Here is a 24,699-nt window from a genome sequence, read left to right as displayed (position 1 = left end):
ATGTGCGACCTACTCCTGAGAAAAAAATACTTCTGTTATTGGATAACCACGAAAGCCATAAGTATTACCCAGCTTTAGATTACGCCAGCAAGAACAATGTCGTAATTCTATCCTTGGCCCCACACACAACTCATAAAATGCAGCCCCTGGATGTAGCGGTTTACGGCCCACTGAAAACTTACTTTGAAAGGGAGGTAAATTTTTTCCAAAAATCGCACCCAGGACGCATTATAAATCCATACGATACGATGTAGCCAGACTGTTATCACCAGCCTTTCTGAAAAGTGCAGTAGCTCAAAATGCAGTTCATGGATTCGAAAGACCTGGTATTCGGCCAGTGAATAGATATGCTTTTGGTGACGAAGATTACGAACCAGCCGCTGTGATTGCAGGCACGTCTAATATGAATATTGGCATAGGAAGTACAAACTCACTAGAAACGATCGATATTCCCAGACCTTTAACAGAAACTTCTTCAACTCCTTTGCCTTCACTTCTTCAAGAACAGATTCCATCAAATTCAGTAGATCCTCTAACAGAAATATTTCCATTTCGAAACAGAACTCCCTCTTGTGAGTTTCAAGACTTTGTTGCGCCCATTGTTAATGTTAACACACCTGAAAAGATTCGTAGCGACGGATGTACACCTGAACCAGAACCTGGATGCTCCCGAATTGTCTCCGCTTTTGGGCCAGATATAGCTGCTCAGAGAGGTGACACAGTGCTGCCAGAGACCTTCGGTCTCTAAATATTCGACAAAATAATAGCCGTGACAACTCACCTGATCCGAAACCGGGATGCTCAGCCTCCCACTGCAGTCCCTTGGTGTTAAGACCTATTCCAAATCCTGCCAAACCAATGACCACGCGTAAAAGGAAATTACAAAAATCGGAAATATTAACCAGTACCCCAATCAAGGAAGATCAAAAGCAGAAATATGAGAAAAACAAAGTTAAGAATGTTACTAAAAGACTGAATGATAAGTCAAAAAATGTTCCTAAGAAGTCTAATACAAAAACTGACAAAGACAAAAAAACTGCTAGAAAGGTTAAACAGACAAAGAAAATTGAAGAATTTAAGGATATTTTATGTTTTTTTTGCGGTGACATATATATTGAAGAAGACGGTAAACCAATTGAAAATTGGATTCAATGTGATATTTGCCAACAATGGTGTCACGAAGATTGTTCTGCTTTTGATGGCACTCAAGAGTATACCTGTGACAATTGCCAATCTTAATTTTCTAATTTTATGGTCAAGTTAAGTTTTTTTTTCAGTTTATCAAAGTTATTTCTATGTTTTCAGAGATTGAATATGGGTATTCACTTTGCCCTAGTACTGTGTCCGCTTTACCCGGGGTATCGGGCAAAGCGAATACTTTCGTACTTTTTTAAAATTTAATTGCAGTTGATTATTGTTTAAAAATTAAAAGATTTTTGATGTTCGTATTTGTTAGAGCAATAAATAAAAACTGGTTTGTGATAATTATTTTGTTTTTGTATCGTATACCTATTAAGCTATAACCTAAAATGTCTTAAGGTATCCACTTTGCCCAGCCTTCCCCTAGATTAAATAGTACATAATGACACAAGTGAACCAAGTTGGTCATTATACACGAGGCTGTGGGTTACAATAATTGTAAATCAGTCGAGTGTCTAGTGAGCAAGTTGTTTACGAGTTTCGTATGCACTTTTCAATATACTTGGTTTTTTGTTTTATAATAAGGGACGAGACGATCAAGACGTTCAGCTGATGGTAATTGATACGCCCTGCCCATTACAATGCATTTGCCGTTCAGGATTCTTGAAAAACCCAAAAATTCTGAGCGGCACTACAATTGCGCTGGTCACCTTGAGACATAAGATGTTAAGTCTCATTTGCCCAGTAATTTCAGACCGAAACACAGTAATTTATGTTGACACATTACTGTTTCACGGCAGAAATAGGAGCCGTTCTAGTACCCATAATCCAGCCAGCATCCTGTACAAAGGAACCTCCCACTGATAAATTATATCATTATACACGAGGCTGTGGGTTACAGTAATTGTAAATCAGTCGAGTGTCTAGTGAGCTCACGAGTTTTAATCGCACTTTTTCAACACACTTGCTTTCAAATAGTAGATTTTACAACGAGTGCACAAAAAGAACCATTTTGGTTTTGTGGACGAGTTATAAACTCTGCTTTTCATTTCGATTGCGAGGAAATAAAACAGTAGTATAACAAGGACATTTTGAACAATTTAGCAAATTTTAAGAAATTAATAAACGCACGAAAAAACAAGACCTGTTTCCCGCAGTCAACTATTAAATTAATTTTGTAATATATTATATATTTTTTAATTAATCAAATAACCTACCGTATTTTAATTTAAATTTATATATCTTTTATGTCTTAAAAAACACATGAGGCAAAACAATTAAAGTAAATATTAAAAAATAACAAATTCTATCTCTGAACCTTTTATTGCGTTTGGCTGTTTGGCTCATTTTCTTTGCCTTAATATGGATACATTTATGAGTAGATCCTTTTGTGCACAAATAAGCAATTTCAGAGCATGAGAAGTGAAAACAATTTTTTGAATGTACAATTTTCAAAAGGATATTGGTTTTTTTTTTCGATGGCCGTGTTACATATTGGTACTTGAAACTTATTTAGTACTTTCATTTACTTCTCGTGTAAATGTCGGCGACAAAGGTTAAATCATACAAATTACTAATAGGAGAAGGCACAAAATAACTCTGCCACGAGATGACACAATATGGCTGTCGTTGGGGGCAAATAAATGTTTTCCCGTCTTAATTCGGGACACATTTATTCATTCCAAAAATATAAATGTATTTTCAGCGGCATTAAGCTTCATTGTTCAAAAGAAACCGTTTTTTCCGTTTACCAGTGGGAGGCTCCTTTGCACCGGATGCCGGCTAGATTGTGGGTACCACAACGGCGCCTATTTCTGCCTTGAAGCAGTAATGTGTAAGCATTACTGTGTTTCGGTCTGAAGGGCGCCGTAGCTAGTGAAATTACTGGGCAAATGAGACTTAACATCTTAGTCTCAAGGTGACGAGCGCAATTGTGGTGCCGCTCAGAATTTTTGAGTTTTTCAAGAATCCTGAGCGGCATTGCATAGGGATAATTCTTGGACTAGTGTGTATTATTATTATGCACGTGTGTGCTATTGGCCCTAACAACGATAAGGCTCACTTAACGAGAAAGTTTGTTGAAATTATAATTAGCACACCACAATCCGGATGCCTCGATAATTCACAAAGGGTCTTATTTTTGCCTGTCCCGTTTTGAAAGGCCCTATTGCACCTGCTTTAGGTTTGAAAAAGTCAGCGTTTTTTTTTTAATTTTATCCTCAGTAGGGGTTTAAAATGGGCACCCTTACCGATACGACTTAGAGACCTTCAAGTTTAGAGCATACTCCCGCCTTAAAGGCCGGCAACGCATCTCCTGACCCCTGGTGTTACGGAATGTCTATGGAACTGGTGTCAATTCTTCTGCAATACCGCACAAGAAAGATCACTCCTTGAAAACCGCACTGCGGAGGAATGATATCGTAATTTGAGGCATGTCGTGCGAATGTGGAATTCGGCGGCAGGAATGAGGTGAAATAGCTCTTCGGAACACTCCCCGTGATAAATGCGGTAGAAGACACAGTGAAACGACGTCTCTACGCAACGCAAAGTGATCGAGCCGTTCACGGAGCGCTGGATCCCCGAAGTAATTAGTAATAATAATGAATTAAGTAGTAGTAGCCACTTTAAAAAGCTACTTTACAGACCTATACCAAATCGTCAGTGACTTATTTTAAGCTTTTCAGCCGTAGTATCGAACGAATCTTAATTATTCAAAACAGCAAAACCCTCTATCTAGCGTCTCTCTCTAGCGCGAGCGCCGTAGCTGGTGCGAGCGAGACGCACTACCTCGCCTTGTATCGCACTTTCCCTGCGGTGGCCAAACTTACATAACGCGCAGTATTCGCATTACGATGATAGCCAGGGTTGTCAACCACATGTTTTTGACTCTATCACAAGTTTTCTTAAAGAAATACTTCATAGCAACACCACACTTAGTCTTGAAGTCAAACGCCATGCCAACCCAAGAGCAAAACTGTACGCACTAACGCCACATAAAGTCTAGACTACCGTTTGACGCTACAAGAACCCCAGACCCCTCTACTCACCAACGCTGAGCCGCCGTTGCTCGTGATGCGGGTGATGATGGTGTTGATGACGTTTCGCCGGCACGGGCGGCGGAGACTGCGCCACGCACGCCTCCTTGGGACTTCCGGCGCTGCTGCCATCGCTAACAACAAAGAGAACACAACTTGTTAACACAATAACATACATGAGCCACGGACTACTAAAAAAATAAGGACTCCGTGTCACCTTACATAACAGTATAGCACCAAAAACAAGCCGATTAACATGTAAATACATATCCCCACGCACACACTTACACTACTACAGGCCGATAGGCGGCCATTATAAGAATTGTCATCGTCTGTGAAAGATCAGTTTGCGTCTCAATAAAATATTTTAAAAATGCCGTCGTGCGTTGTGAAAGTGTAAAAACGATACTATATAAGTATTTTTGGCCATATATGATTATTTAAGCGAGAAATAATTGTGTATCTAGTATTACCCGTAGCCGCACACACACTAGCATAACGGTGCTTCACTTGCTAATATCACGGCACGGAGAGATGAACAATAATATAAGCAAACGCCTGTAATACGAGCCATCTGTCTTCTAAACTCTGTACTTGAGGTAGCACCACAGTGTGATCTATTTGCCAGCTCGATGGGATGTTTGGTCAAAGAATGTAAGAAAAGATTTGAGAGTATGATGCATGTAATCTCTACAAAATAAGATAACTAGATTATAATTTTGAATGCTTTCTTTCGTTACATTGTATTTTTAATAAATAAATGAACAGTACTAGCTATAGACTTATAGCCTAACAACACATGATCGGATTTGGTACGGCCGAACCTTTGGACGCGGTCTGATACCCGACCATATTCGATAGTATGTCGCATTGTCCGCTTATGCCCTTAGCTTAGGCATAGGCAATGCCCTTACATCTACCACTACTACTGTTAGACCCAGCCTTTGCCTTCGCTATATTTTCAACATTTTCCAGCACTCTGGAAAGCTTTAAAAGTTAAGCCTTATCTCTCTCTCCCTCAAAAAACTCATTTCCACTCTTTCGAATCAATATATCTTCATAATTATAATGTGAGAGATTATGTACAGTTGGATAGGAATAAAATAATATTTTTTAACGTTAAATAAGTGAGATTTTCAATACTATTTTGAATTAATTTACATTAGGCAGTAGTAGTACTGGGCGCCGAGATATCAGCGGGCAGGCGTGCACGATAAGCGACACACTCGTGTTATCAGTAGAGAGGGACGTTGCACCGTTCCTTGTCGGTTACATAACGGCCGCGACCGAGCCTCGCAGTAAAGAATCGTTTTCAAAATGGCGGCCATGTTTTAACCATAGACTTTCAACATACTAGAGCATATTAAATTAAAATTAAAGTAAATAAGCCATTTATTTCTTGCTTTTACAAAGTTTTTTAAATATTGTAAGTAAATTAATAGATATATAATATAAGATTAATATCTAATTATAAGTAAATTTGTTAGCAAGAACCCCGGATTGGGTAAAGGCCTCCTCCAAAGATGCCCACGCGTCTCTATCCTGTGCTGCGTCTATCCAGTTAGGGCCAGCTGTCCGTCTGAGGTTGTCTTCCCATCTGGTTAGTGGTCTCCCTCGGCTTCTCTTGCCCGCTGGGCCGCTCTAAGATGTTACTATCGCAGTCCATCTCTGGTCTGTACTGATATATATAACTGAGCCAACCGTCCGAGTGACGCATCGACCGCAAATCTTAGTATAACTTGTTCAACTCTCAGGTTGTGACTTCATCTACAGGATCTACTTAAAAGTTGATAACCTGCTCAACCCCGATAATTGCATATCAGGAAATTGACTTGAGATGCTCTTACAAATCTCAACAGTTCATTATTTTGAAGTGACATCCCTCACTTCAGGGATTAAACATACAAATTTCATTTTCATCCAAAATACTAGAGTACTTATAGACGAACATGGCATGCGAGAATGAAGAAGAATGAGGAAAAGGAAAGCGGGTCCATTGTTTCTGTAACCGATTATGTTTGACAAGTCGTCAACAGTCAGTCACGCCTGCCATTAGCTTTTGGCATTAACTACCCGCTCATAACATTCATTGTATTGTACTCAGTCCATTATTGCGTTGGATTCATAACACATTGATAAATGAATTAACGGATAAATTCAAGGAGGTCGCTGTAACGCTACTGTCCTATTACTATCCTAGGATATATTAAATTTGAAGAAACTGTCGAAGCAATTAGATAACATTTATATCAAAACCGAGATTATAATATACTAGCTGACCCGGCAAACGTATAATTCACGCGATAGTTTTATAAATAATAGCCTATGTGTTATTCTGGTGTGTGAGCTACATTATTGTAAAGTTTCATCACAATCCATTCAGTAGTTTTTGCGTTAAAGAAGTACAAACATACATCCAGACATACAAACTTTCACATTTATAATATTAATAGGATTTGTATGTAGGTACCTACATTTCCCTACGAATGAATGACCAGTTTTATAATATCCGAAAGTTGGAACAGCAAATCTTCTCTACCGCTTCGGTCTTATAAATAAGCGCAATGTAAAACTCCAGGTTTAAAATTACTTCACTGTCGTGTAATTCTGTAATGACAAAGGTAAGATAAAGATAAAAGTTTAAGATATATAATAACTTTGCTGCGGGGTTATTAATAACAGTTTGCGTTTATATTGTGATTATGACTAGTGTGAGTTGTGACCCAGGTTGATCGAGTAAGTATCTCTAATATAAAATTCTCGTGTCCCGGTGTTTGTTACCAAACTCCTGCGAAACGGTTAAACCAACTTGTTTGAAATTTGTGTGTATGTCGGGGTAGGTCTGAAAATCGGCCGACATCTATTTTTCATACCCCTAAATGATAAGGGCCAACCACCTCAAATATATTTTTTTGACAATTTATTTTATATTTATTTTATTATGATTCAGTATTAAAATATACATACAATTTAAATTTTTCACCCATCTACGATCAACACATATTCCTGTATTGCGACTCAAATATTATTCTCTTCCATCCACAGATACGCAATATTGTAATCGAATATATTTTTTAAATTTAATTATTTATGTTTTTCCTAATTTAAATTAGCCCTCAACCATCTCAATATGGCAAAACAATGTTATAGTAATCATTATAAGAAAACCACATTTTAAACCGCAACTCGCCATGTCTATATTCAACGGCACTTATTAAAATCATGAGAAATTTTAAACATTCTACCCATGCAAAACAGAAGCAGGAAACTAGTGCAATACAAGATCTTGTCAACACTATCAATAAGTATAAACGTTTAATAAAAGACCCTAACGCAAAGCGCTTAGCGCTCATTTTCGCATGCGCCAGTGAAGCATGTCGTCATGAGAAGGCATAACAATACCGCCAGATAACATTGGAGCCGACATTTCGTCACGACAGAAGGCGCACCGTGTCGTCGTAATTGCGACCTTCAGGCGGACGGCGCAAGGTCGACAATCGAACACAGGGTCGTCGCTCGCGGAGAACGTCACAGCTCTTCCGTTTACCACAGGCTTTGTGCGTAATACACCCAACAAAGAACTTTTTACTTTTAAAACGTGAGTATTAAACGCTGCAAGTCTGTTATATAAACGTTTGAACGGGCCTGCACGATATTAAAGCCTTCTCGCAAAGGTAAAATGGCTAAAACAACAGGAAGCTGAAAATTTCATTGATTGTGTATGGAAAGAAATTCCATTAAATAAATATTTTTAATGATTTAACCATAACATTTGCAACTCGTTTCATATTACATTTAAACTGACACATTGACACACACTCATATATTTATACAACACACACACTCACATATACACTAATAATTTAAACAGAGGTTGATACATTTAGAAAAAGTTTAGATCTGCATTGTAATCGTTATTAGTTTGCCCTATTTACTATGTAATTACCTTACACCTTACAGATGGGAATGGCTGAAAACCAGCGCTGCATGAAAATATTATTTCAAGCAGCATAAGATGAACCTACTCCCTTTTGTCTTAATATATGTTTGTAATAAGCTGATATTGTATACTCAAATTAAGTTCAAGGCAATAAATTTTATTATTTATGAAGTGAAAATTTCTTTTGGCTCACCGCACACATAATATTATCGTAGGTAATAATTTAGGCTGATCCGTCACCCTCTGAGGTGTAAAGATCGTTCGGGTAAACTCGGGACCGCCGAGTTTACCCGAGCGAGAAGGATACAGTCAGCTGCTCTTCGCTGTTGTGTCTGTGTGTTTAATATATTCAATGTTGTACTTAATACGTTATAATTGTCATTATTTCCCCAGCTCCTCCTGCCTCGCTCAAACCAATTGTTACTTTCATTGGATTAAATAAATACAGACACTTTAGAAACTAGCTGATCCAGCACACTTTGTATTGCCATATAAAGTAATTTAAAAAAAAACAATTATTTTAATTTTTGGGGTATAAAAAAAAGATTACAACCGTTTCATAAAATTTATCGTACTACAATAATTAACGTATACGATTGCCATCTTGCAACCCTATTGCGGATCTGTGCATGGAATAGATTAATATTAAAATCGCGATACACAAGTTGTATGTATTTTTCAATGCCGAATCATAATAAAATAATAATAAAAAAAAATCTAAAAAATATTTAGGCGTGGGTTACCCTGATAATTTAGGGATATGAAATGTTAGCCGATCCTCAGACCTACCCGATATGCACCTAAAATTTCATACACCCGTTTCGGAGGAGTTTGGTAACACCGGGACACGAGAATTTTATATATTAGATAGGTAATATTACGATAATCTTTGATAGCGTGTTTAAGTAAATCCTCAATACATGAGATGAATCGCCGGCAATTAAGTTGGGAGAATGCTTTGAAAGTCCCTAAGTCGTATCGGTTTTGGAATTGATCCCTAAGAGTCAATATGCGAGGCATTCTTCAAAAAACGCGCGGTTGTAGAATGCCGAGTGACCTGTACAAATACCACTGCACAGGCTGTTCTACAGCAAAATTTTTTATGCCTACTAGAAGCGCCACTCGCGAGTGTCCCGAGAACTAATTTTGACGTATAATGCAAATGGCTGCAAAGGAACGTACAATTAACAATACTCTGAATTATTTTTGCATTTTGAATTAATTTCGTTCGTTTACCGTGTTATTTATACTTCAAGAATCAACGTTATAAAGTACACAACTTTTTTTGGTAAATACTTTCCCACCATCTATCGATGTTTGCTAGGTTGTCTTTACTAGTTTCAAACGGGCACAAAAGCACTTTGACAGCCGCCAGTCCAGTAGTATATAGTAGAGGTCAGTGAGAATGCCAGACGTCAACATGACTCGGATGGAACTTTACATTTTGACGTAATATCTGGTGGAATTCGTCTGCTAGTATGAATTTGAACAAGTCTTCTGGGCACTCCCCGTGATATATGAGGTAAATCAACCAACCATTTTGAATTAGCCTCAGGCCGTAGAAGAAGCTCATAGAGACTTTTTCAAAGACAATCTTCTCAGCCAAAAGCTAAGCAAAATAAGTTGATAGGTGAAGGATTGTGAGAAGTGAAAGGGTAGGTAGCCTTTACGGATCCTTTTTAAGCGTTCTACCAACAAACACTGCAATATTTATTGTAAAAAATTAATTTAGAAGGCTTCTCTACTGTATGTTATAAAAATTTAACAAGAAAACTATTTTCAGTATGTCTTCTACCGCATCTATCACGGGACCTATTAGACCTAATTCCTGCCGCCGTATTCCATCTTTGCACAACGCCTCACAAATTAAAATATCATCCCCACCATTTGGATGTGTGACGTTCCTGTACAGAGCAATTTTCAGGGAACTTTTTTCCACGTATAATCAAGCTGTGGAAAGAGCTTCCTTATGCGGTGTTTTCGGGACTATACCATTTGGGTACCTTCAAAAAGCGCGCACACCTTTCTTAAAAGACGACAACACTCTTGTGATTCCTCTGGTGTTGCAAGAAAACGTGGGCGGCGGTGATCACTTCAAACCAGGTGACCTGTATGCCCGTTTGAGCGCCTTTTCAAGGCGGTATATAGATTTTTTATTACTATTGAGTTATTACTACCCGATTTCAGGCGCTGGCCGTACATGCTAGGGGTAAAACACTTATTCAGTTTCGATGTATTTTGAGTGAATGCCCTTAATAACATGTATTGAGTCCAAAGCCCGTGCGTTACGGCACGCCTCGGTGAAAGCGGTACGAGATTGCCTCTCGTTCGCAAACTCGTCCTGCCGAGTTCAGCGTAACGCGAATGACCCGGCAGAACGGTCTGTTAGGGTTCCACACATAACAAGGTTAACATCGAACAGACTTTACTTATTCACCGGCATAACTCAAACTGTAGGAAGTGTAGGCGCTTCCTCAGCGTATCGTCCTGGATACACCGCTCAAGGAAACTAATTCCAAAGTTTGGTTGTAAGTGGAAGAAACGCGACACATCCAGATGTTAAGGATGATATCCAATGTGGTATTCGTCGACAGGGCAAGGAAACTCCGTCAAATCTTCTCGTCTCAAATAACACAGCGTCTGAAAACGAAGGTTTTCAACGAGTGTTTGTTGCCAGTGATGACTAACGGAACGCAGTCGTGATCGCTAATTATGGGCCTTACAAGAGAAAGCTCAAAGTCACTCAGAGAACAATGTTCGAGATTTCCTTGCGAGATCGAATCAGAAATGAGGAGATTCGTTGGAAACAAAGTCATTGAAAGCCCGGATGATTGCGAAACTGAAGTGGCAGTGGGCAGGGCACATAGTTCGGCGGACAGATAGCCGATAGGGCAGTAGTCCTCGAAAGGAGACTACGTACCGGACGACGCAGTGTTGGTAGGCCCCCACGATCTGGTCAAGAGTAGAGCGCAGGACCGAGAAAAGCTACCGAATGCTTGCAGACAAGTTCACTGACTATTCAATGAGCGCCCATCTTCAACTAAACACGTCGCTGTAAATTCATCTCATTCTCAGAGCCTTCAATCTTTTGTACTTCACAAAACAATACTCTGGTGGGGACTGAATACATGTGTTCTGTACAATAACCTACATCTATGTATTCTATAAGTACGTAAATAAAATGGTTTGTTTATTTGTAACATCAATACCTATTACAGATTTTATCTAAATTTAATACCAGCAATATTAAATAAGCCTTTATTGCTGATTTTATTCACAAAAAGTTAAACCAATATAACAAAAAAAAAATTATGCACTTTGGTCGCCCAAACAGCGCGTCCTTTGACGCATAGGCCTCCTCCATATCTCTCATGAACATGTCGCGATTCTGTGCCACCTCTGATTACCCATCCTGTTATGGTTTTAGTCCATTTCGTTTTAGTATCTCGAAGTGTGTATACCCGCAATACTTCTAGTGTAAATATAAATTAACTGATTCAAAATTTGAACATGTAACATCTAAACATAATAAGAAATATCACATACAATAAAATATCAAGTCTTGATTATGAATAGGTACTTTTGATATGCATTAGAAACCAAAAGAGAGATAATAAGATATGAATGAACTAAAAAGTAGAAAAATTAAGGAATGTTTTACGTAAGGAAACTTCTAAAGCGATAAAATGCTTTAAATCGTTCGTTAATTTACAATTCATACAAATGTATGAAGCTTTTTTATCTACTTGTATACGAACGCACCTGAGATGCGTAGATAAAGGAGTACGACTCCATCGTTAAAGTTATTGTAAAAGGCAACTTTCTTAACGAATGTGATCACTTACGGCCGTTTTCAATAACCTATCTATCCTTAGTATAACTTACTACAGGTAGACATAGATTTGTCTACCTTGCCTTTTACGCTTACTTACACTTAAATAACCTACCGACATAAAGCATTGGACTATAACTATATTGGACATAACTATGGATAGATAAGATCTTGTTATTAAACGGTGACAGCAATGTATCCGTAACTAGAGATAAGTTATTGAAAACGGCCGTAAGTCGATAAACAAGATGCGACTAAATTTGTAAAAAAAAACACGAACTATAACGAATAGATGTAGCTAGTCCCCAGTACTCGCCGCACAATCCTAAGCTCACACCCCCTCCTTGCTTCATTCTTTTCAAGTCCTTCACCCAACCCCTAGCAAAAAACCCAAAGATAGGTCGACGACCTGCGTTCGAACTAACACAATACCTATTCTATTCTCGGACCCTTAAGGTTGAAAATGACTTGCAGTTACTCAGCCAGCGTTCTCTACCAATATGTACTTTATTGCTGTACTGATAACAGCCACAATCGTCTAATGGAAGGCTAATTTTTGGAAGAATGATTATTTGAACATTCTTGGAATGGTCAGTCGAATAGTTCTTATTATTATCAACATGCAGTGTCCTGCGATTTCCCATACGCTTACACACAATCAAACAATAAGGAACTTGTGTCGACGCCAGATTTCCTATCGTTGACTGGATTAAATTAAATTTTATTATTTTATTGAGCCATACACATAAACCTATCAAACAATTACTCTAATATTACTCCATTTACCTACTCCGTCAATCATACCTCATCCTTCATCTATCTGTCATATACAACATTCATTCATTCACTCTTCTAATTCAACTACTTGCACACGACACCTCAACTACACAAGAACTATTTTATCTAATCCTGTTAAGACAGACGTAATATAAATCTTTAAGAAGATATCAATCTTTCTTTTGTTCATCGCGAACACTTGTTTTAAATGGTCACGGTGATAACCTGCGACACGATACTAAATTCTTACCAAATTACGTCTAAATCTTACCAAATAAACGTTTTACTACCTCTTATACCTCTTATACCAAAGAAAAGACTTTTTGTCATTTCACGGAAGTGGAACCAACTCTGGCATTTGGTCAACTCACTAGATTTGTTTCGAGCAATGCTAAAACCATGTTGTTTTTTTTTTTATCAAAATAAGGGACGAGACGAGCAGGACGTTCAGCTGATGGTAATTGATACGCCCTGCCCATTACAATGCAGTTCCGCTCAGGATTCTTGAAAAACCCCACAAATTCTGAGCGGCACTACAACTGCGCTCGTCACCTTGAGACATAATATGTTAAGTCTCATTTGCCAAGTAATTTCACTAGCTACGTTATTTTAATATCCTCCGAGATATGACCAAATCATATCCCTGCGACATATTATATACCGTGAATTGTTTTTGTTTAATTAATATACTAACGAAACTAACAATAAATTGAAATTTATCGTTTTAAATTGTTCTTAAACATTATGAAATTTTAAATTTTAATACTAAAAGTTCAATGTCTTCCTCAATCAGCAGTCTCTACAACTACCAATATATTCGTCCAAAATACCACAGTGTCTGAAGACGAAGGTCTTCAACCAGTGTGTGTTGCTCGTGATGACTTACGGTACGCGGACGTGGTCGCTAACTATGGGCCTGATGAGAAAGCTCATGGTAGCTATGGACAAGGCTATGCTCAGAGATTGCCTGCGAGATCGAATCAGAAATGAATACATCCGTAGGAGAACCAAAGTCACCGACATAGCCCAGTGGTTGCGAAACAAAAGCAACAGTGGGCAGGGCACATAGTTCGACGGATAGATGGCCGGTGGGGCAGTAAAGTCCTCAAATCCTCAGTCCTCAAGTCGCAAGACCACGTACCGGAACACGCAGCAGTTCAAAAAGTCGACGACTTTTGAATGTAACCTTAATAGGGTACAATCAGGTCAGTCGGCGCCTATTTCTGCCGTGAAGCAGTAATGTGTAAGCATTACTGTGTACCGGTCTGAAGGGCGCCGTAGCTAGTGAAATTACTGGGCAAATTTAAATTAACATCTTATGTCTCAAGGTGACGAGCGCAATTGTAGTGCCGCTCAGAATTTTTGGGTTTTTCAAGAATCCTGAGCGGCACTGCATTGTACTGGGCAGGGCATGTTCTGCTCGTTTCGTCCCTTATTTTCATTTAAAAAAAAGCCATCACCACGCGTGGTAAAACCTCAAACTTCAAAGGTTGTGTTTGAAGTCGACATACCGCAATGGGGCTGCCAAGCTGCACGATCAAAAAAGCTCGAACCCAGGTAGGTAATCGCACTAGAAGGTTGCACAGACGAATCCCAGTTCTGGATATAACAATCCGAAATCATGACGACCAATCAGGTTCATGAAGCATCCTTACACAAACATTGAATTCAAACTCTAAATGATGATGCATCCAATATACGATAATTTATATATTTATTTACTTACAGCTTGTTATTTAAGACTTTTGAGGCGAAGAGTAAGCAGAAAACACGCAAACATGGTGTTTTTAGACAAGTTTTGTGGTGAAAGTATAGCATTTCGAGCTATGTTCACTATTTAATCCTGTTACACATATCCTTAAGTCTTATTTGTAGGTTGCTAATGCTTGCTGTTTGTTATAGTTAACACTGCCGAGCCTTTTTGAACTACCACTTTACTTTGAAGTTAAACAAGTTATTTGGCATGGCTTGACGCATTTTTTTGGTACTTCTCTCAGAAAAGTTATTCTTATAGCTTGTACTTTTTTGTGTAGGTTCATTTATTCAGATTAGTAGTGAATAACGGTGATTGTAAGCATATAAACTGTTTTCCACCGAAGAATTTTGAAAATATTGGCTCTGTTACATAGATAGCGGGCCGGCAGCCGTGAACTCATATCGCTCAAGATCGCTGGCATTTAGTGTCGCCTTAATGAAATAATTGCTATTTAAAACGCTTTTATCTTTGACACGATACATATATTGGATGCCGCACGTTACAAACTAATTTGTTATGTATATTACAGCCATTGTAAAATACTCTATTGATTAAAAAGTGCGGCCGTTGAGTTTCTTTATATGTTTTTCTCACGAGCTCTACTTTTTCCAAACATAATATGGTAGATTCAGTAATTTAAAGGAAATATTTATAGTGACGATTCAAAAGCGCTTAGTTTAAACCTAATTGAATAAAGATAATTTGACTTTGACTCCGAAAATAATTTGTACATGCCTATATATGGGTCCCGACTCCCGGTCTGTGTACAAAGAACAATGGCGAACAAACCCAGCGAATTCTCCCGTCTCTTTCACGCACACGATCCGTTTCTTTCGTTCAAAAGGTATGTTTCGCTGTCGTTTCTTTTGTGAATCGAAAAAAAAAAGCAGCAGGAGACCAGCAGATGTGACACATCCCAGTGAATAATATCAAACTTTCTAAATTATAAAAAAAAAATCTCGACACGCCCGACAGAAGTGAGCAAGATTACCAATATATTATTTAAGTCTCATTTTAATACTAAAGTACCTTATGCGACCTATAATATAAGTATTATATACATTTACTTACAATTTCTAATATGATTTAATCTTTTGTGCGTCTGTTGTTCCTGAACTCCTAAACGGCTGGACGAATTTTAATGAAACTTTCTGTGTGTCTTCAGCTGGATTCGAGAATGGTTTAGACTTTAGATTTACAATTGAACTACGTCCTACCGTACCTGGACCGATTTTGATGTTTTTTTTGTGTGTTCCAGTAAATTTGAGGTTGGTTTAGAGTCTCAATTCCGCCCATATAAGATATTACTCCTACTCATGTGTATGTTAAGGAACTCCTCCTAACGGCTGGACCAATTTTTAAAATTTAAGACGTGTGTACAGGACAACGTCTATCGCGACCACTAGTTCATCATAATTATAATTTATAAATCTATACATTTTCAACATGTTGATTAATTAACATTATAATATTGATTCATTCCCTTTGAAAACAAAAAATAATAATAATAATTACAATGGGAAGACTACAAAAACAGCTGTCTTCTCCAAGTGTCACGAGGCGCTGCCGTAATATCTGCACAGATCAGCAATGTACTGACTACTGAGTCAGCTCCTTTTATCAGGGAATCACGTGTCGCACAATTCATTTACATAATTATTTCTTATAAATTGAAGGTGTGTGTTTTTATTGATAACTAGCTGACCCAGCAAACGTTGTATTGCCGATCAAATCGCGATACAAAAGTAACTGTTGATCGTAGATGGGCGAAAATTTGAAGTTGTATGTATTTTTTAATGCTGACTCATAATCAAATATAAAAAAAGTTGAAAAAAAATATTTGGCGCGGACCACCCTTTACATTTAGGGGTATGAAAAATAGATGTTGTCCGATTCTCAGACCTATCCAATATGCACTCAATATTTCATGAGAATCGGTCAAGCCGTTTCGGAGGAGTTCGAAGTTTAACACCATGAGAATTTTATATATATAAGAAGAAAAAAGTGTGTCTATTCTATTCTAATATTGTAATTGATAATCTTAAGAAAAGCTTAGGTTATTACTTAAATTTTATATAGTCATATCTGGGCATGACTCTTGATACAAAGCTCCGCTGGAAGGCTCACGTAAAGAAAAAAAGAGAACAATTAGAACTGCTTGTACCTACCGGGATTCGAACCCGAGACCACTAGCTTAGTAGGTAGGATCGCTAACCACTCGGCTATACCGGTCGTCGGCTATACTTATGGAATCCAGCTGTGGTGCTGCACAAAACATTAGCAATCATTCAAATCATACAACGCTTCCAGAATAAAGTATTAAGGAAAATACGAAAGCATCTTGGTACATTCTTAACAGAGACCTCCATCGGGAACTTAATAACATCGAGTTCGTTGACAAAGATATACAAAAATACGCTGAAGCACATCAATATAGACTTTACTTCACAATATGTCAGCTGTATAGCTACAGAGATATACTCACGAGATGTCACCCATCCAAAATATGTCTACCGAAATATATATGTATCTTTATATCTTAATACATATAAATTACGTGTCACGTTGTTTGTCCTCGATGGACTCCTAAACTAATGAACAGATTTAAATGGGGATTACTTCATGGAGTGCAGTTTGGTCCAACTTGAGAGATAGGATAGTTTTTATTTCGATTTGGGACCCATAATTATTTTTATTTCCAATATTTGTTCTATATGGACATAATATTTTCTATGAGAGAATTTAGTGACGCACGGTTTGACAGTTCCGCTGTGAAACAATTTCATTATAACAACAGGGAGCATTTTTTACGAAATAATTCTTGATGTTTTGAAATATTATTGGCATATTCCTATAAAACAGATTTTTTTTTATTATCTACAGAACATCGTCTGTCGGGTCAGCTAGTATATGTATTTCTTTCGTGCGTGTGTATGTCACTGAACTCCTCCTAGACGGATGGACCGGTTTTGATGAAATTTTTTGTATGAGTTCAAGGGGATTTGAGGATGGTTTAGATTCAAAATTGAACTACCTCCTAAACAGCTGGGCCGATTTTGATGATATTTTTGTGTGTTCCAGTGGATTTGAGATTGGTGTGTGTCTTCAGGTGGATTCGAGAATGGTTTAGATTCACAATTAAACTACCTTCTAAACGGCTGGACCGATTTTGATGATTTTTTTGTTTGTTTCAGTGAATTTGAGATTGGTTTAGATTCTCAATTCCGTCCAAATAATATAATTCTCCTGCTCATGTGTATGTTAGTGAACTCCTCCTAACGGCTGGACTGATTTTTCAAATTTAAGACGTGTGTACAGGACTGTTGTGTCTGTTGGGTCCACTAGTTATATCTATATGTTTATAATTATTTATCACGTGCGCCAGTCATGAGCGTATCGGTGACGCGAACCCATAAGATTTTCCCCTATCAAAAAGTGCCGAACGCTGCTAAAAGAAGTTTTCACTTCAAATAAATATTATACATTTGTGTTCACCAACGTATTGTATAAAACTGTGACGTCACTCAAGCCGATTGGTTGGTCAATTCGTTCAAAACGTGTTCGCGGACCTCAAAGGTATAGAATGTCGGACACGTTCCCTTGAAGCGAAGGCGGGTAGATTTACCTTAAACGACCGTTCGGTTCGGCATCACACCTTAAATATACTTACTCAGCCGTTTATTTTAATAATTATATATTCACATTATTTACACATGACTTTATCACTACATATAATAAAACAAAGTCCAACGCCGCGTCCGTCTGTTCGCGATAAACTTTTGCGAGACAGTACTTCACTAAACGCCACCGCCTGCAACTTTATAAGGCGCAAATTCGGCCTCACATGGAGTACTGTTCTCACCTCTGGGCGGGTGCTCCCCAGTACTAGCTTCTTCCATTTGACCGCATACAACAAAGAGCGGCTCGAATCATCGACGATCAAGTCATCTCCGATCGGCTTGATTCTCTAGCATTGCGTAGAGATGTGGGTTCTCTCTGCATCTTCTACTGCATTTATCATGGGGAGTGCTCAGAGGAGCTGTTCGGGTTGATTCCAGCGGCCGAATTCCACCACCGGACATTACGTGCAAAGTACCATCCGCATCACGTAGACGTCTGGCATTCCACAATACCCCGCTTTTTGTTCGAAATTTCTTGCCTCGCAGAGCCACTTTGTGGAATCAACTACCGGCAGCGGTCTTCCCAAACAGATACGACTTAGGGACCTTCAAGAAACAAGCACACTCCCACCTTAAAGGCCGGCAACGCATCTCTTGACCCATGTTGTTGCGGATGTCCATGGGCGGTTGCCTCACCTCTCCCCATCCCGTGAGCCTCTTGCCCGTTTGCCCCCTCTCATATAAAAAAAACTACTTACTGCTACCATCTTCACGCCGTTTTCACCAATGGATAGCGTGGTTCTCGAGGAAGGTTAAAGTATAATATTATTTGTTCTTGTATACATTAACGATATTTGTTGAAGGTGTCGGAGAAAAATAAACCGTCCGAGAGGTTTCAACGAAAACGCTGTGCGATATAATAAAATACTGTATGGTGGGATTGTGTATCTTATATAGGTCTACAGAAAAGTCCGCGATTGCACATGGTTACCTCTTAAGGGTAACATATTAATATGAATGATAATACTTTGAAAATTTGGCAATTTTTATAAAGCGGTCATGTAGAAAAGCTATTTACACAAATACGATATTAATCCTTGTCATTTTATTACTACATAATATTATATGAAGATAAATAAATACGTTTTTGTTTAATTTTTAACATTTACGATGGTTTTAGACTACATTATATCCGAATACTTACATCATATTTTTTTCTAATGACAGATCAGCGTCTGTCGAGTCAGCTAGTGATCAATACTTAACAATCAGTCGGATCTGTGAAGTAGGTGACAACAGAGCTAGCGCGTGCGTCACTGCTCGCTCGTGAGTCCCTACTGACGGGCCTACTCTGTAGAGGCAGCCGCACGTACGTACTTACGATTTCGATACCTACACGGGGAGCGATACAGGCCTGACAGGGCGCAAACAGAAGTATAAATATCCGATAAAAATAATCAAAGCAGTCCGACACAATATTTCCTTCCCATTCAGATTACAAAATTGGTTAATTTTTGGAAAAAAAAAATTGTCGCGAAACGAAATCCTGATTATTGAGGTCGTTGTTCGTTCGTTTTCCGTATGTTGTTCTAGAATTATTAGATCTAAAAAAAGGCTTCTCGTCATAACAAAATAATGTATATTTTTTACATATCGTCACCTCAGTTCCAAACAGTACCAATTCATAAAAGGGTTCTCAAACAGAATTCAAAAAAGAACTCGCGTTGGTACATTTATTTTTATGGAAAAGGAGGACAAACGAGCGTACGGATCACCAAGTGTTAGGTGATCACCGCCTCGCACATTCTCTTGCAACACCAATTTTTTTTTTATGAAATCGAACGCATATATACATATATTTTACATAAAAAAAACTCATTTTTACACAATGATATTATAGTAATAAAAGAAAGAGGTAGATATGTCACTAGAGCGCCGAAAATCAATCACCTAAATGGAGTCAATTGGTTCCTTTGGTCGTAGTCGCTCTCTTGATACGAAAACGGTACACACGCGTTTGTTGTTGACACAATTGCTTACAATTTGATATAGGTACAACATTAAAATGCCGTCTTGTGCTATGGGAAGATGCACTAATTACGAAAGTAAAAAAAAAGTCATAGAATTACATACCACAGTTAAGATATCATGAATTATAACATTTTATTTGATTTCATTATTTATCTAACAAAATAAATATGTAGTATGTAATAGAAATGACGAAATATTGATGCTGTCTGTTGCGGGATGATCGATGGTAGCGGATGTAGACAGTGAGTGCTATTTGTTTACGTAGGAGTTTTTTCAGTAACACTGTCCCTTTCAGTATATCTCTTGCTAACTGCAGAAGAATCAATGGATCATTTTCTTCTTATCCCATTACCTTATTGTAATAACCCTCAACAAAAAGACATTCATAAATAATATAAGATACAAAAAATAATAATTGTAATCTTAAAACTTTTTGGGAGCCGTCGTTAGTAAAATTATAAAAATGGGACTTACTGTAGATACCCTATGGTTTTGTTTTGGTGTCTGTATGTTTTTTATTATTTTATGAATAAATAATTGATATCATCAATGTGGCTATATATTATAATAAATTTTAAATATTTTTTTGATAAAATCAATGACACATTGTCTATCTAATTTCAATGCAGTTTTACTACTTTATAGCTTTTACTACTCATGACTGAATCGTAATTTAGGCATAAATCACGGTGTACGGTAAAAAATCATATCTGATGAATTAACTGTATTTTTTCTATACAAATACGAAGCAATTAGCAAATTAGATTTATCTCTTTTTCGCTTACGATAATTGCATTTACTATCCTTCTGTGACGTGTAATCGTAATGTAGTGTGCTATTGCAATGTTAAATTATTCATATGTGCGTTAGTGTATCATTTTCAAACACCATATGTTGTCTACATAACCTATCTATACTTTTAAATGTCATTGTTTTTACACGTGAGATTTGGGGCGCGGTTAGAGCAAAATCTAACGACATCTCACCAACGCGACTAATTACGAATTAATATTGATATAAAATTACGATTACATGCCTATTTTATATTATAGAAAATACAAAGTCATTTTTATAAGCTGACGTTATACTAGGTAGGAACAGTTTTAGGTAAAGATGACAACCCTAATGTCATCAGAAGAGCAAAGAATCACGCGATAGAAAGAGAGGCAACTTTTAGGTGAATAAAAATGTAGGTTATTAGCGCTGTGCGATCTGAATTGCACCTTATTGTATGGCCGTAAGAGTCCCTATTTCTTTATTTGATTTTCCGAAGTGAGACTTCTGTACTTGTAGTATTACACATTCTTTGCCAAAGCGAGATAAGGGTCGAAATATCGCCCCACGTAACTTATGGAAGCCCCTTAAGCCCGTGAATACTCACCCCGCCTACCTAGCCCGTAATCAACACACCGACGTCAGAGATTTCTCAACAGTTATTCAGTTTGGGACTCAGATTTGCAACAATCTGAACTCGAGAATTGAGAACAATGGAGCAGTACGAAAGTAAACCTGATAGCGTTGCGTGGGCTTTGTCAAGGCAATAGAACTTTTTGAGGGTTTTGTAATTAAACATAATTGCGAAAGCTGTTTCATGCGTCATTATTACTTTTACAGGAATACCTATTTACGTAAGCACGTAAAACGACGCAATTACCTGTTTGAGGTGGTAATGTCACCAATAGACATAGGGCTCGCAAGAAATTTACGATACTACTCGGCCACACTATCTCTGGACCTCTCTGGTATATGAAACCCCCATTCATCCCCTCGCCTTCGTCCTGTTGCATCAGTACGGTTTGCAGTTTCATTGTCGTTCATAATATGATATTTTCATGCTATCAGTTTTGTTTTTGAAGTTTTCATTACGTTTTGACTTGTTTTGCTAATAGTTCTGTAGCCTCATTGTTCTGTGTCGCTATACCTAATAGTTCTGTCAGAAAAATAAAGCCTTTTTTTTTCTTAACCCAGATTCTTTCATTGGCTATTCATCATTATAATTATAATAAACAGCATCACCACACAGCACATTAACATTCGTCTGTAATACTGATAAAATAAATCAATGTTTATTTATTAATAACTAGCTGACCCGACAGACGTTGTTCTGTATATAACACATAAAATAATGTTGTTATATGAATTTGTCAACAATATATCATAACATCAAAAATTACTTCGTAAAATATGCACCCTGCTGTCGTAATGAAATTGTTTCACAGCAGAACTGTCAAACCGTGCGTCAATAAATTCTCTCATAGAATATATGTCCATACAAAACAAATATCGGACGACGGGGGACACATCAAAGGAAAAACAAAATTGTTGTTTTCATTTAATTCCGAACACTTTCATATTTATTCAAGACCAATATTAGCCAAATCGGTCCAGCCGTTCTCGAGTTTTAGCGAGACTAACGAACAGCAATTCATTTTTATATATATAGACTAGTGACGTCACTCGTCCCTCGCGTGTCCCCTGCCATTGTTGTCATGTTCTAGTGAACAAATCTCATTTACAATATAACTCTATGGGAAATTTAAGAACGTAAACAGCTTTTAAACCCGAAACCCAAACTCATTTTTTGAAGCTATTCTCAACAAGACCTTATCTACCTATTGTCGTTGGTGAGGTATAAAATGTCCAACGCCGTTTTTCAACTTTATTTAAATAATGATATAAAAAACAAAGAAGACAAAAATACATCAAAGTCGTGAAAGTATTTTAATAAAAGTCAACTTTAATGCTCTCCGTTAAAGTTTTGTTTGGCGCGTTATGACCGTCCGTCTTAGGGTTGCCAAACGTACTCTAAAATATAGTATTGTTCTCTAATTCATCTATGTGTAGTTTATGATAAAAAACATAAATAAATATGCTCGCTATAATCATTAACATAACACAAATAAAGACATTACATTTCCTGAAATAAATATACTAGTTGGTGCATAGATATCTATAAAGGAAGTGTTATTTAATTTTCTTCGGATAAGTAATACACACAACGATGGACGTTCTGAACGTAGCCACAATCAATCAGTTCAAAATATACCTAATTGTTGGATTTTTTTATTAATCTGTAGTCATCTCTTTATTTTACCTTCTCTGAAATCAGAAATACTCTACTGCTTACGCGATAGAGACGACAGACGAGAGCTCCTTAAATATTGTGACAATATATAACGATAGAAAGATACTCCTGATCGAACCTTGCATATTTTTATTACTTAATGGACTAACCATAGTCTCTTGAAGCTAAGTAAACGAAAAAAATATGAGCCGTTTGCCGGCGCGCTTCAGACCGGACAACGCTGACACATTACTGCTTCACGTCAGAAAAAGGCGCCGTTGTGGTAGCCATAAACTAGCCGGCATCCTGTGCAAGGAAGCCTTCCACTGGTAAATGCCCTTGGTCACCTCTTACGGCACCCTTAGGCCTGGGTCTTGACAATTCTACTTATGCACCAGAGAAAGACAGGACCTAGTCTCATTTCACACCCTCACACTGAAATGCTGAGTCGGTTTATTAAGTATTTTTTTCAGCGACACATTTCTGCAGTTTTATCACGAATTGCAGAATCCCCAACGGAAGCAGCTCATGAAACCTCGATGTTTCCTCGGCGGAAACCGGCCCGGCAGTCGGAAGGTCGCTGGAGAAACGCTGAGCCTTCACCGTGTTACGAACAGGCGCCTTGACCCTGGGTATTGCTTCATCGACCTGGTCCACTTATGAATTGGGTGCAACTGTCTGGCAATTATTGATTAACCAGGTCACTTTTAAAGCTAACTTAATATATATAAATCTGAAGAGTTTTTTTGTTTAAACGCGTTAATATCAGGAACTACAGGTCCAGTATCTCTCATTGCTAGATAGCCCATTTATCGACGAAGGCTTTAGGCTATATAATCATCACGCTAAGCCCAATAGGGAAGCGCTAACCACAATAATGTTTCCAATCGGGGTTTTTGTTTGAGAGATTCTACTGCTTGCGCTGCGTAAACGGTTAAAGTTTCGCAAAAATCTTGTATTGCAGATTTGTTCCCCTTTAAAAGTAATAAAAAAATATCCACGCCAGCATATGTCTATCTTTTAAGGTTGGCTCACTGTATCCTTTTTTATGCTAACCAAATTTATTCTTAAACAATGCATTGTTTGCGAAGGTGTTTTGTTGGAAAGACTTGTTCAATATGGCTTAAGACCATCATAGTATTTATAACGAATTTGCTAAGTTAGCGGACCATTATGAATAAGGGGGTTTGACTGTGGCCGAAGTCTTCACTCTCTTTTCACAGAAATAGGTTAGATGCATTGCTAGTGTTTAATTAACACATTTTACCAATGAAACATACTTTAGTATATCCAAATCCAAAATTTACCACACCATGCATCCATACGGAACTGCCATACTGCTATACTTATATGGGATACAATTAAGTTTTTTGCAACTCACCCCTAATGGACAGAGAAAATACAAGCAACCAATATAATAATCGAGGATGTCAAAGGCAAATTATTACTGTTATCTGCAATATATATCCCTCCGAAATACAACATGAAACGAGGGGATTTTTTT

General features: G+C 37.7%; 1 protein-coding gene across 7 annotated transcripts in view; it reads right to left on the bottom strand.

The window, feature by feature from the left end:
• Positions 1-24,699, bottom strand: part of LOC126973316 (RING finger protein 44-like) — a 69,143-nt gene that overhangs the window by 32,053 nt on the left and 12,391 nt on the right. For all 7 annotated transcript variants that reach the window (XM_050820532.1, XM_050820531.1, XM_050820533.1 and 4 more), the window contains exon 3: positions 4,188-4,309. In XM_050820532.1, the coding sequence (XP_050676489.1) occupies positions 4,188-4,309 (122 nt within the window). The remainder of the gene's footprint in view (positions 1-4,187; positions 4,310-24,699) is intronic.

Source organism: Leptidea sinapis, chromosome 29 (genome assembly GCF_905404315.1).
Source record: "Leptidea sinapis chromosome 29, ilLepSina1.1, whole genome shotgun sequence".
NCBI lineage: Eukaryota > Metazoa > Arthropoda > Insecta > Lepidoptera > Pieridae > Leptidea > Leptidea sinapis.
Note: the sequence above shows the minus strand (reverse complement) of the source record. Positions and strands in the feature narration are given on the sequence as shown.